The sequence below is a fragment of the Halichoeres trimaculatus genome, unplaced genomic scaffold (assembly GCF_033239565.1).
Source record: "Halichoeres trimaculatus isolate MK-OKI-2021-1 unplaced genomic scaffold, fHalTri1.1 fHalTri1_scaffold_1, whole genome shotgun sequence".
Classification (NCBI taxonomy): Eukaryota; Metazoa; Chordata; class Actinopteri; order Labriformes; family Labridae; genus Halichoeres; species Halichoeres trimaculatus.
Window position 1 is genome coordinate 22864299 of NW_027437179.1, and position 11417 is coordinate 22875715.

An 11417-nucleotide genomic window follows, 5' to 3' on the forward strand; every position below is an offset into this window, starting at 1 on the left:
TAACTATTGAATTTGTTTGTCTCTCGCAGAAGGTGTTACAAGAGTTTGAAGATAAGGGCACATATTGAAGTGCTTTCCAACACTGTGAAGACGGTTTATATGTGTTGTTATATTGATCGAGATAAGCATTTCCATAACTTGTGACTTCCTGAGAAAACACATGGTTGTCTGCGTAGGATGAACTGGTCACGTGACTGTAGTTGACGTAAAGGTTTATGAGCGCTGAGTTGATTTACCCTCAGTCACTTTAGTTCAGGCTGTGTTCACTAACTGTACCAGCCTCAAATCTTTCCTCTCGTTTTCTCTCAAAGCTGCTTTTATCGTTGAGTGTCTGTGTGCTCCTCGTTTCTTAAGATGGTTCGGTCAGGTTTGGTAGTTGTTGTGTTTTCAGTCATTCTGTCCGGTGTGTTTGCAGGAGTGTTTTTTAACCAAAAAAAGCCGTGCTATGTGCCCTCACCTAGGAGAGACGACTTTGGACTGAGGTAAGTAAACCCAACTTTTTTCACTTTATCTATATAATTCATGTCAAGTGATCATGAAACGACGGAAACGATAAAAAATACATTTTAGCTAGCTGTCCAACGGTTGGTACAGTGGCTGTTGGTTTGTATTTCAGCTCGCTGAGAATGCTTTCTCAACACGGTATTACCACAACATCCACTTAAACCTGATGGTAATCTATTGATAAAAATCAAAAACACAGTACAAGAAGCAGAAGTTGGTTTAAAAGTGATCAGTATGGGAGCTTTTTGTTCTCGTTGGGCCACTTACAGCAAAACGAAACGAAACAAAGTCAAGCAGAGGAGGCGAGGTGTTTCCAAGAGTTCTCGTTTTATCCAGAATCACATGAAAGTTTACTGAACCGAAGACTGAGGAAGTTAACAGCCCTACAACTTCCCTACAGGTTGCTGTCAACCAGGAAAAAAACCCTATAAAATAAAAATAAAGGCTGTAAGAATCAGTTTTTGTGCTCATTTTACTTTAAAATCGGGTATTTTTGTACATTTGCTCTCCTTTACTGTAGCCTTTTTTTGTATTAGACAAAAGGTCTCTAGTGGCATTTAGTGGTTTCAATAAAGAATCAATATATTTCTGGTTTTGGGTGAATTTCTGAGGGCAGAACCAAATAAAAAAATAGAATTAAATTGCAAAACTTAATTGTTTGGCAAACATACCCTTCTTTTACAACTCAAGACTTTGTAACAGAAACTGAATTTATGTTATACCTAAAGTAATCAATCTGTACTGCCATTTTACATCTTGACCAGTATCAATGCAATGTGTTTGCGCTGGCTGATAAAAGGACCTGCTCAGTTTCAGTGTGGCTTTGTTAAAAAACAAACGTGTTTTCTACATGTCACTGCAGTCAAGTTATCCTTAGAGCATCCTCAACCATCCATGTTCATCAGGATAAAAGCTCATAGTACTAAAGGAGGTTTCATCTTGTCTTTCCAAAAAAAAAGAGTTAGAGACTTTTCCTGCAGCACTGGAGCACGCCCTCTTGATCACCCCCCTCTTGAGTTCCCTGTTGGTGGAATGTGTTAACAAGCTTCATTTAAACTTCCTTCTGTCTTCATTTAAACTTCCTTATGTCTTTCTACTTCTGAAAATTTGATATGCAAAACTGAGATGTTGCAGTAGATAATGTTGATAACAATGGTGTCCAAAAACCTGTTTTTTTACATCCTGTTTATTGCCTCCAGAAATACGTGTCAGTACCTGTGTCTGATTAAATTGAAGTAGTTTGTTTACCTTCTTTATATATCTTTGCTTGTGTTGTCCTCACTCAACACAACACACAATTGCTTGTGTGTATGTTGTTCAGCAGGAAACTCACATTCTGTCCTAAGTTGTTTTTGCTTGATATGTGATTTGTTTATTAACCACTGAAAACATGTATGTCACAGGTTTTTGTGTGTTTTTGAGTGTATTACCACTGCAGTACTCATGTTTGCCTGGTGTCCTGTCTTTTCACAGGACAGGTCCCCGTCCTCATGAGTACATTAAAGTTTCTGATCTTCCCAAATCTTGGGACTGGAGAAACATCAATGGAGTTAACTTCGTTAGCACGACCCGCAACCAGCACATTCCCCAGTACTGTGGCTCCTGCTGGGCTCATGGCAGCACCAGTGCCATGGCAGGTATGACGTAGTAGATGGCTGTTACCATTTGGGAGCAAAAAAAAAACAGTCAAGTCATTGTGGTTTAGTGTAGGTGCCACATGCCATCACATGACTGCTCAGGCTTTTTGCAGTTTCACTTCCTCTTGGCACAGAAACAACAGGATCTGTTTTTTGATTTATTGTGTTTTGCTTGCTTTCTCCTCAGACCGCATTAACATAAAACGGAAAGCAGCATGGCCGTCTGCGTATCTATCTGTCCAGCATGTGATCGACTGCGGTGATGCAGGCAGTTGCCATGGAGGGGACCACACTGGAGTCTGGGAATACGCTAACACCCATGGGATCCCAGATGAGACCTGCAACAACTACCAGGCTAAAGACCAGAGTAAGTGTGGTTCAGTAAAGAAAGTAATGATTTCAGCCACTTCCGTTTCCTGGGATTGAGCAGTGCATGTTCTTTGTCCCTCTGTAAAGAGTGTAAACCCTTCAATGAATGTGGCACCTGCACCACTTTTGGAGTGTGCAATATTGTGAAGAACTACACTCTGTGGAAAGTGGGAGACTTTGGAGCTGTCAGCGGAAGAGAGAAGATGATGGCAGAGATCTACGCCAATGGGCCCATCAGGTTTGAATTTTTATCTTTGTCTTTTGGAAAACAAGTTACACACTGACAGTTTTTGTAAGTTGACTAAATTTAACTTCATAGTTCTACAGCAGATTTGATAGAAAGTATTTTGAATATAACTCAAAAAAATTAAAGCACTCAAAGATTCTTAAATAAAAAGTCTTTTATTTGTTAGTGCAACAGTCATAGTTGAAACATGCCTCGAGGGAACCTTACCAAATTTTATTAAAAGGCTTTACTTCACTTTAAGAGCCTTATGAAAATATCTCTTTACCAAGACACTGAGAACAGCCAGCATTCACCCTTAACACACTACCAAAACCCAAAATGCAAACACAGTCAGTGCCACAGCATGAAAACAAGGATCATTGAGACAAATGAGCAGATGATAGGTTTACTGTAGCTACTTTAGTTTTATGATTTCTTGCATTGTGCATGCAAACTCACTGTTGAACTGCAAAGCAATAAAACAGAATCGATATTCATTATCTGTTAAAAAAAAGGAAAACACCTTTCTGCTTAGATGAATTAAATGTTTTGTAAGTGGCCCCCAGTACAGACAGTTTGTCAGGCCACAAAGACAGGAAGGGTCTGAAAAATATTCGAAAGTAACAAAAACGGGAACTGAGATATTTCAGTTGAATGCAGCATTCTGGCTCTCAGTCACAAGCTGTAAAGAAAGAGTCACACTACTGTTTGTACTACTGAGACTTTTTTTCCACTGTGGTTAAAACGAGACAAAGAAACTTAGAATATGTGCATCAGGGCAGTGAAACAGGAAACTGTGTTTAAATATGTCAAGATATTTACTGTGTACCAAAATACAACAAGAAGATGCACCAACATCTGTATATGTGTCTGATGTGTGCAAATACACCACAGCCAAACACAAGCCTTTTTGGCTGTTACTATACAGCTATTGGAAGTTAGTAAACTGTATCCTGAGACATATGGAAGATTGTTTTCCTACTTGAAGCACATCAGCAAGTACTGTACCCTAATCCAGGGGATTAACCTGTGGTGTTTTTTCTCCTCCAGCTGTGGGATTATGGCCACAGATAAACTTGATGCCTACACTGGAGGTGTCTACTCTGAGTATCAGGAGGATCCTGGCATTAACCACATCGTGTCAGTGGCTGGATGGGGAGTGGAGGATGGTGTTGAGTACTGGATTGTTCGCAACTCATGGGGAGAGCCATGGGTAAGTCTGTTAAAATGACGGAAAAAAATGTTTTGTTGCGAAAGATTTTTTGACAAATTTAACAATTTACAGTAAAAATGACAATATAAAACAGTTGCTCATCTTTGATATTTTTGATTGATCCAGAGGAGTACATACAATACCTGGTCCTAACCAAACTAATCAGAAAACAAAAATGATTAACGGAAAGTCCCAAGAGTTACACGGTTTGAGCCTTAAATGAAAAAGGATAAACCACTGATTTTGATATCTCTCTCTCTCCAGGGTGAGAAAGGCTGGCTCAGGATTGTGACCAGCGCCTACAAGGGAGGAAGTGGCAGCACATACAACCTGGCAGTAGAGGAGGACTGCATGTATGGAGACCCAATCCTTCCTAAATCCTACATGTAGAGACCAACACACACAGTGTGAGGAAGTAGTTGCTGCACTCCCGTGTCTTTTTTTTTTATCCAAGCGGGAACTTTTTTAATGCACAATGTTAGAAAGGGAATGAGTTATGATTTTTTTCTGCTATAGGCTGGGTACAAGACATGTTTTTTGATTTTTACCTCAGTGAAGGCTGTTTAACAGTCAGCAACAGAATAATTAAGTGAAATGAATGATTAGGACAAGTGTCTTCTTTGCTACACTTAATTTAAGCACTGAACTCTACAGAGCCACAATAGTGAAAAATGAATGCTTCATGTGGTGTGATCAAGAGGGAAAAGGGCTTTTCAGTGACATGCAAACTCTGCCAAAGACCACTGTTTAATATTTTTTGTCTGCACAGAATGTTTTAGTGAGTGGTGTAAGGTTTTTTTAAGTATTGCACTACACTATGGTTTAAGAGTCATCTACTTTAATTATGCTTTACGTGACTTTAAGCAAAGAATTTTGCATTTGTTGTTTTCAAACTTTGCCAATAAACACAACAACTTAAGTATTTCACTTAGGTAAGTTGCTTCATTTAAATGACACTTTATATGTCGCTATCTTGTGTTAGCGTTTACTTGCTGGTCAGAGAACCTTCTTGCTGCAAATTGCCTGGACATTTGTTTACACCTTTCACATGCTTGCTTATTCATTGGACACTATTTACTTTGCATTTTCATTTTTCAAGTAACTCCATCAGCTCTGATTAGTTTTTAGGGAAGATTAAGCCAGTTTTAAAGGTACCTAAGTCACACTAGAATGTTAGAAAAATTGGCCCAAGTCCCTTTATTCTTTAATGTTACATGATTCACACACAATCTTCTTTGCATGTCAACATTCATCCACCATGAAGGCCTTTTTGATGGAAACGATTAATAAATACCACATGCTCTATATTTGGTGAAGTTTTTTTGTTTTCCCAAAAACTTGAAAAAATTACTTAGGTCATTATTTTTACAGGGTGACGATATGCTATGGTAAGTGTTACCCATGCATACTTGTGGTAAGGGCCAGACCATATCTACATACATGGCTTTAAGTTAAGGCTTTTAATTGGCTGAAGCAGGCAAGGGCCATGTATCACCACTTTCAGCCTTGATTAAAGATGAATTGTTCTTTAAACAAGAGCCTCTTTGCCATGCATAAAATAACCAACGTTGTTGCCCACCTTCTTTCTAGATTCCTCTCAATCAATATGAAGGATTCAGCTGTTTTTGAAGCCTGCATTATTCAATATCGGCAATATCAGCTTACATTGTGTGATTTTGATTTTCTAGATTATTACAACAAATCTTTTGTTTTTGTTTTTTTTAATGCCATGAAAAATTCACACCGCAAGGCTGCATAAGCTCAAACACAATGAACTGCATTGAGGTCTTTATTTTAAGACAGCTTAAACCAACATAAAACATAGAAAATCAAATATTAAAAAAAACACATGTAGCTGCATCTTCAGTCTCAGGTTTCAGTCTCTGTGTTGCACTTATCCACGATTATCCCACCCAATGTTTGTTTTCCTTGCTGCTGATTGTTCACTCAGTCAAACCAAAGAGAAAGTCTTCAAAGTGTGTGCTCCAGTGTAATACAGGAGATCGCCACAGAGAAAACAGGTCCGCTGTCTCTCTCAGGTCTTACAGAAAACCATCTGCTCCAGGAACATTTCACAGCCCTCTGTGCTTCAGTTGATCATGATGAAGTTTGACTTGCAGTGAGCTGAAAAAAGGATAAAACCTTTTATTTTTGAACATCATGATAAGTGAATACTGACCGACCAAATCTCATGATGACACTAAATGTAAACACATCTTCTTTGTATTAAAAAGTGTTGAGATTTTGCACAAAAACACATCACTGACCAATGAACTCTGCAACAGGGTCGTGCTCTCCCTCTGTGCGGATTGTTCCTGCGATGCTGTCATTTTCAAGGATGGGCAGGAAGAGCTGTACAAAGTCTGACGTGTAAGGGGGTGCAATCACATCAAGTACCTATACAGAAAATATCAAAGTTTGATTGTTTATAAAAGCTTTTTAAGGCACAAGTTAGGAATGTAATTTAATGGCTTTGGAGTTTGAGGGAGGAGAATATAATGACTGACAGCTCTGTTGAAAACACTGCTCTTGTGGCACTGAGAGCACACATTCACCCGGTGCTTTGAAGGCAAATAGCACCGTTTTATGTCCGACACACACCTGCAACCGAGCTTATTTCCTTTCTCATATTTTACCTCTCCACCACAAATACAGAGTCTCTGTTACCTCTGTGACAAAATATCTGATGAGGGAGATGTCCGTGTTGAGTTTCTCCAGACACTTGCGGATGTAACCAACAACCGGCAGCACGTAGCCTCTACTCAGCAGATGAACCATCCGATCAAGCAAAGTCTTCTTCAGCTCCAGCTGTGAGGGAAGCAAAAGCATTGCACATTTGGCTGAGAGGTCACACACTTACAATAAACACACTTCTGTTTGAGGGAGAAGGACACACACAGACCTGCTCCATGACATCCAGCTGAGAGTGCTCCGTCTCAAACAGCTTGATTAGCAGCTGGAGGACCTGTGGGTGCAGCAGCTGGTGACATGTACAGATCTGTGTTGAAGGAAGGATTCATGGTTGAGTTAAAGTGGTTAAAAAATGAATAAAAATTAACATTCACTCATGATGCTCATTTTAGCATACCTCATCTAGCAGAGCTAAATGTACAGGAGTGTGGTCTGTCTGCAACTGGAAGTAGCGTGGCTCAGACACGGTCCAGTCCACCCATTTCAAAACTCCCATAGCAACGACAGGGAACCTGAACACACGGAGAACAGTATGTGAGGAACAAAAACAAAAGCTTGTCCCTGACGGACCAATCTTCATTTGCAAAGGAGAGAGCTAATGGAATTTACACTCATTGTACTTCACTCTTCAATGGATTTTAGACATTACTAAGGGGTTGTGCAGCTGATCTGAGCTTAGAGAACATATATACTGTATTGTTTTACTATTGTGCATTTAAAAACTGGCTTTATAATGTATCGAACATAAAGATGGCTTTGAGAGGTGAGGGCGTGTTGTACTCATGACTTTAAGGTTGAATTTTTGGAACTAGGACCTGAAGTCTTTAAATCAGTCTTGGACTCAGAAATTGTGACGTCCTCCCCCATTTCACTTTCTCCTTCTAGGGGTTTAATAGATACAAATTATTTCCCACTTTATTATTCTTTGAGAGACATCTAGGAGTATCAATCTTTTCCTGTGAGAATAGTGAACACACCATCAACCAGCCTCCTTTGTAAACAAAGAGTTGTGAGCCATTCCTTGACAGGAATGAGGTTTTGGCCGTCTACTCACCGGATGCACTGGTACAAAGTACCAAGTTCAGCGACCAGCTCTGTGGCTCCTTTATTCTCATTGCAGCAAAGATTGTGAACAGTCTCTATGGCCTTGGAGGTCGACTTCAGCTCATCTTTATTGATGTTAACTCGCTTGTTCTAGGAATGAACAGAAAAGAAAGTCAAGACATGAGATGAGTTCAGATGGGAACAATAAGAAAAAAAAAACAAATAAAAAAAGCAAAACAATTTTGTTTAGAAAATCAATTTACAATCAGCTTTTCAAGTAAACACTAAGTAACCTACATGCTTATTTACATGCTGATACAACAGGGAAAATAATCTGTTCTCTGTACCTTCTTCCACGTCTCGACCACACTGGCAGCGTAGGCCAGGATGTGGATGTATTTGTGTTTATGGTCTTGGTTGATCTTTGAGCCCGGCTTAAACAATGACTGCATGAAGAGGTCCAGGAAGGCAGGGACTCTGATCTAAAGACAAGGGCAGGCAGGAAATATGTGTTCCTGCTTATTAAGGATTTTATTGATCTGAAAGGGTCCATCCATCGAATAAAGCTACTATCATCATAATCATCATCAACCCCAACACATCCTTCCTCACCAGCTCCACAGGAGGAGGGTCCATGCTGCTGAACATCTTAAACAGAACAGTAATATCCGCAGGATTCAGAGCTCCTTTGGACAACATGGCGCCCAGCGCCTGACAGGCTCGAGGGTAGGCTGCTGCTGTGCCTAGAGCCAGGGTTATCTGACTGGCATCATGACCTCTGGGAAATTAGCCACAACCAGAAAGAATCAATCACATTTGTCAAAGCAAACACGTCACAGAGGAACTTCTCTCAGTTTTGACTTTGTAGAAACAAAGGTTACCTCTGATGTGCTGACTTCTGCACCTCCTGGCCGATCCTCCGGACAGCAGAACCGCCTTGTTCTTCCTGAGCAAGAATTGACATCATCGCCTGAGCAAACAGATATGTATGCTCGCCGTGACACACCATCTTCTGCAGAGGCAAGACAGCAACAGCTCAGCAAAAACAAACACAAGCAGCAAAAAGAGAGAGAGAAAAAAGGCTACCCTCACAAACAAAATAATACACACTTTGAATCACACAACACTTGTACTTATTTTCATTTGGGAATTAGGTTTTTCTTTAGGTTAGGTTGAAAGTTATAACTTCAATTAATCCTTGGGTGTGCAGAATATGAAATGAAGCAAGACATGTAGAGAAAACAGTTTCCAAGAATAAATGATCCACGTTCCTGAAAAAGCCAGATTTAAATAGACTGACAGTCAAATACTGACTTTTAGATGCACAAAAAGATGAAACAATGAGAAGTTGCTATTCTTCAGATATGATGAGGAACTACTGATTGTAAGCTTGGCCCCAGGTCAGTTGGGGTTTCTGCAGCGCAGGAGGGCACAACATCGGCCAGAGTGACAGATTCGTATTTCATGAGATTTTTTTTTATTAAAAAAAAAAAGCTTACAGCAAATTCTGGCAGGTTCTTCTCCAGGTTTTCTTCTCCTCCATCCAGCAGCGTAGCCAGAGATGTCCTCAGCACCCGAGAGAAAACCTCTAGCTGCTGACACGCTGTGGACACACTGGTGATCTCACCCTGATAACCTGCATCTGAAATGAGCTGGAAACAGAAGCAAAGACCGGCTCTTCAGGCAGGTCTTCTGGCACTGAAACACTTTATGTCAAGTGTGATCGTAAAGATTTAAAAGTGAGAGTCTGAAAATTTAAAACTACAAAGCCTTCATCATTAAACCCATATTTCTACTTCTGTACCTTTACAGTGAAGTTGAGCATCAGGCAGTCTGGGTGAGCTTCTGCCAGCTTATAGAAAAGATCCCTCCATGTGGTGTGTGCTATCATCTGTTCCAACCAGGCAGGAGTCTGTGAACGCACAAAGCTGCATTAGTCTGGTTGAAAAGACCGTCATTCTCTTTTAAAGTGACACCAGAGTGTTTAGAAACTCACCTCTCCCTCAACTGTGAAAATAGAGTCTGCTTTCTGAGGGTCAAAGTGCTTTATGAGGAGACTCTTTAGGTGATTTTCAACTCTTTCCTGGACCTGAGCCGGCTCTACACCTACAGTCAAAATTAGGACACGACAGATTAATAAGTGGTTAGCAGGGATCCCACAACATAAATATCATCTGGTGCTTACCCATCTGTATGAGCCACTCTGCCAACAAGTTGACAGTCTGAGCAACAGCTGAGTAGTTTTCTGAGAGGAGCTGGATGACATGTTCGGGAGAGCCACCTGCCTGGAAATACCTGCAGAAAAAAAGTGTATCCATTGAGTTATTATTGGTATGACTTTAGACTTGTGTCAACAATTATGTATTGATAAAATCCCTTTCTATCATGTCAGCAAAAGGCAAAAGATGCATACGTTTTAAGGGTGCTGAAGATGGCAGGCTCCATGATGTAATCCCTGCTGGAGAATTTCTGCAGACAGTCTTCCTGAGTTTTTCCATCATTTTCCCCTTCGACGTAATCCTTCACAAAGAAAGTTCATTATGCTTTTACTTAGTGTTCATGCAGTAAATGGTCACTAGCATAGCAGTACAGAAGAGCTTCTTCAGAATAGCACATCATTTAACCTCTAACTGGAGCCCTATCAAAGAGATTTTTAATACAAAAAAGTGAACTTACTGCATAGAAATGTAAATTTACTCTCTAAATTATATACCACTTCATGATTTATACGGTTTCTACAAATTAAGGCATGCAGCAGACAAATGTGAGATGGATGCTGCTGTTTCAATACAACAGTGCGGGATCCTTCCTATACACTTGCTGTCACAAAATCTGAAAACACTCAGACCAGATTCATAGCGCTTTGGTTTTTGCAAATACAAACTTAAACACATGTTTCCACCCGCAAGGGCTTCGACAGTATAGTTAATCATACCACTGCGCTTATCTAGTATAAGGAGCAGTTAGTTTGAGGCTTTCACTCGCATGTCCACAAGTTAGCTTGCAGCTTGCTGACAAAACAGCCAAATCGTTGCAGGTTTAAAAATGCTGTTTTACAGCTCTGTAAACACATCCGTCTCTAAACTGTACCTACGGTTTCTGAGCGTTCATACAGTCTTGTCAAACGAGGAACAACAAGCAAAGCTGCGGCTAATGCTAATGCTAACGTGCACCCTGGACAGCCAAAAAGCAACAAGTCTCACCAAGTTACCGTCCGTTCCTTCCCAGTCTCCCCCTCCACTGTAATATTCCTCGTCCATGATAACAGGATATAACTGTCGTTGAGGTAGCTTCAATAGCCTTAATGTGGCTTTTTCTTAATTTTGACTGTACTCCTGTACTAAGTGATGCTGAGGTGAAGATGCGGTTGCCAGCTAGCTTGTTTAGCTAGCAGGCTACCGAAAACAAACGGAAAATGGCGAGACTGTGAGACCACGCCCCCATTTACGCTCCTGAGCCCTGAGTACAGCCTGTCAGGTACACCTGCAACTTTAAACGCAGTTTGAAAACGAAGTTACACTAACTTCCTTAAACTGGCTTCAACCAACACTTAACTTTGTGACCTTGGTTTACTTTAAACGGGGCCATGCATCACGACACAGTCAGAGTAGTGCAGCAAAGGTCTTTTTTAAATTTTAAAAGAAGATAGTAATCACGAACACCTACACATTTTTGTTTCTCCTGCTGTAAAAAACAACAAACAGTCAGTGTTAACTCCATGTTGTTGTTTTTT

The 11417-nt window shown here is 40.3% G+C and overlaps 2 protein-coding genes across 2 annotated transcripts; one reads left to right on the forward strand and one right to left on the reverse strand.

Annotated features, from left to right (window-relative positions):
* The first annotated feature begins 199 nt into the window (after window positions 1-199).
* Window positions 200-5254, forward strand: ctsz (cathepsin Z). The gene is made up of 6 exons (XM_074671606.1): window positions 200-482; window positions 1978-2141; window positions 2329-2508; window positions 2598-2748; window positions 3787-3949; window positions 4214-5254. The coding sequence occupies exons 1-6, from the start codon at window positions 355-357 to the stop codon at window positions 4337-4339; spliced, it is 912 nt and encodes a 303-aa protein (XP_074527707.1). The 5' UTR covers window positions 200-354; the 3' UTR covers window positions 4340-5254.
* Window positions 5255-5705: 451 nt separating this feature from the next.
* Window positions 5706-11129, reverse strand: nelfcd (negative elongation factor complex member C/D). The gene is made up of 15 exons (XM_074671593.1): window positions 10888-11129; window positions 10098-10204; window positions 9870-9979; window positions 9681-9790; window positions 9489-9596; window positions 9184-9336; window positions 8566-8696; window positions 8297-8462; window positions 8032-8166; window positions 7695-7834; window positions 7038-7152; window positions 6852-6947; window positions 6617-6757; window positions 6217-6346; window positions 5706-6073 (listed from the first exon to the last, which is right to left on the reverse strand). Exons 1-15 carry the CDS (start codon window positions 10942-10944, stop codon window positions 6039-6041), a joined length of 1734 nt encoding a protein of 577 aa, XP_074527694.1. The 5' UTR covers window positions 10945-11129; the 3' UTR covers window positions 5706-6038.
* Between the last annotated feature and the right edge of the window lie 288 nt (window positions 11130-11417).

What these genes read in the sequence shown, in the direction of transcription:
- ctsz (XM_074671606.1), top strand. Translation starts at nt 355, where the DNA reads ATGGTTCGGTCAGGTTTGGTAGTTGTTGTGTTTTCAGTCATTCTGTCC. An exon ending in CAGCACCAGTGCCATGGCAG is followed by an intron (nt 2,142 to 2,328) that starts GTATGACGTAGT and finishes CTTTCTCCTCAG; the next exon opens with ACCGCATTAACATAAAACGG. An exon ending in TACGCCAATGGGCCCATCAG is followed by an intron (nt 2,749 to 3,786) that starts GTTTGAATTTTT and finishes TTTCTCCTCCAG; the next exon opens with CTGTGGGATTATGGCCACAG.
- nelfcd (XM_074671593.1), bottom strand. Translation starts at nt 10,944, where the DNA reads ATGGACGAGGAATATTACAGTGGAGGGGGAGACTGGGAAGGAACGGAC. An exon ending in TTTTCACAGTTGAGGGAGAG is followed by an intron (nt 9,597 to 9,680) that starts GTGAGTTTCTAA and finishes GTGCGTTCACAG; the next exon opens with ACTCCTGCCTGGTTGGAACA. An exon ending in TCAGATATTTTGTCACAGAG is followed by an intron (nt 6,347 to 6,616) that starts GTAACAGAGACT and finishes TTTTCTGTATAG; the next exon opens with GTACTTGATGTGATTGCACC.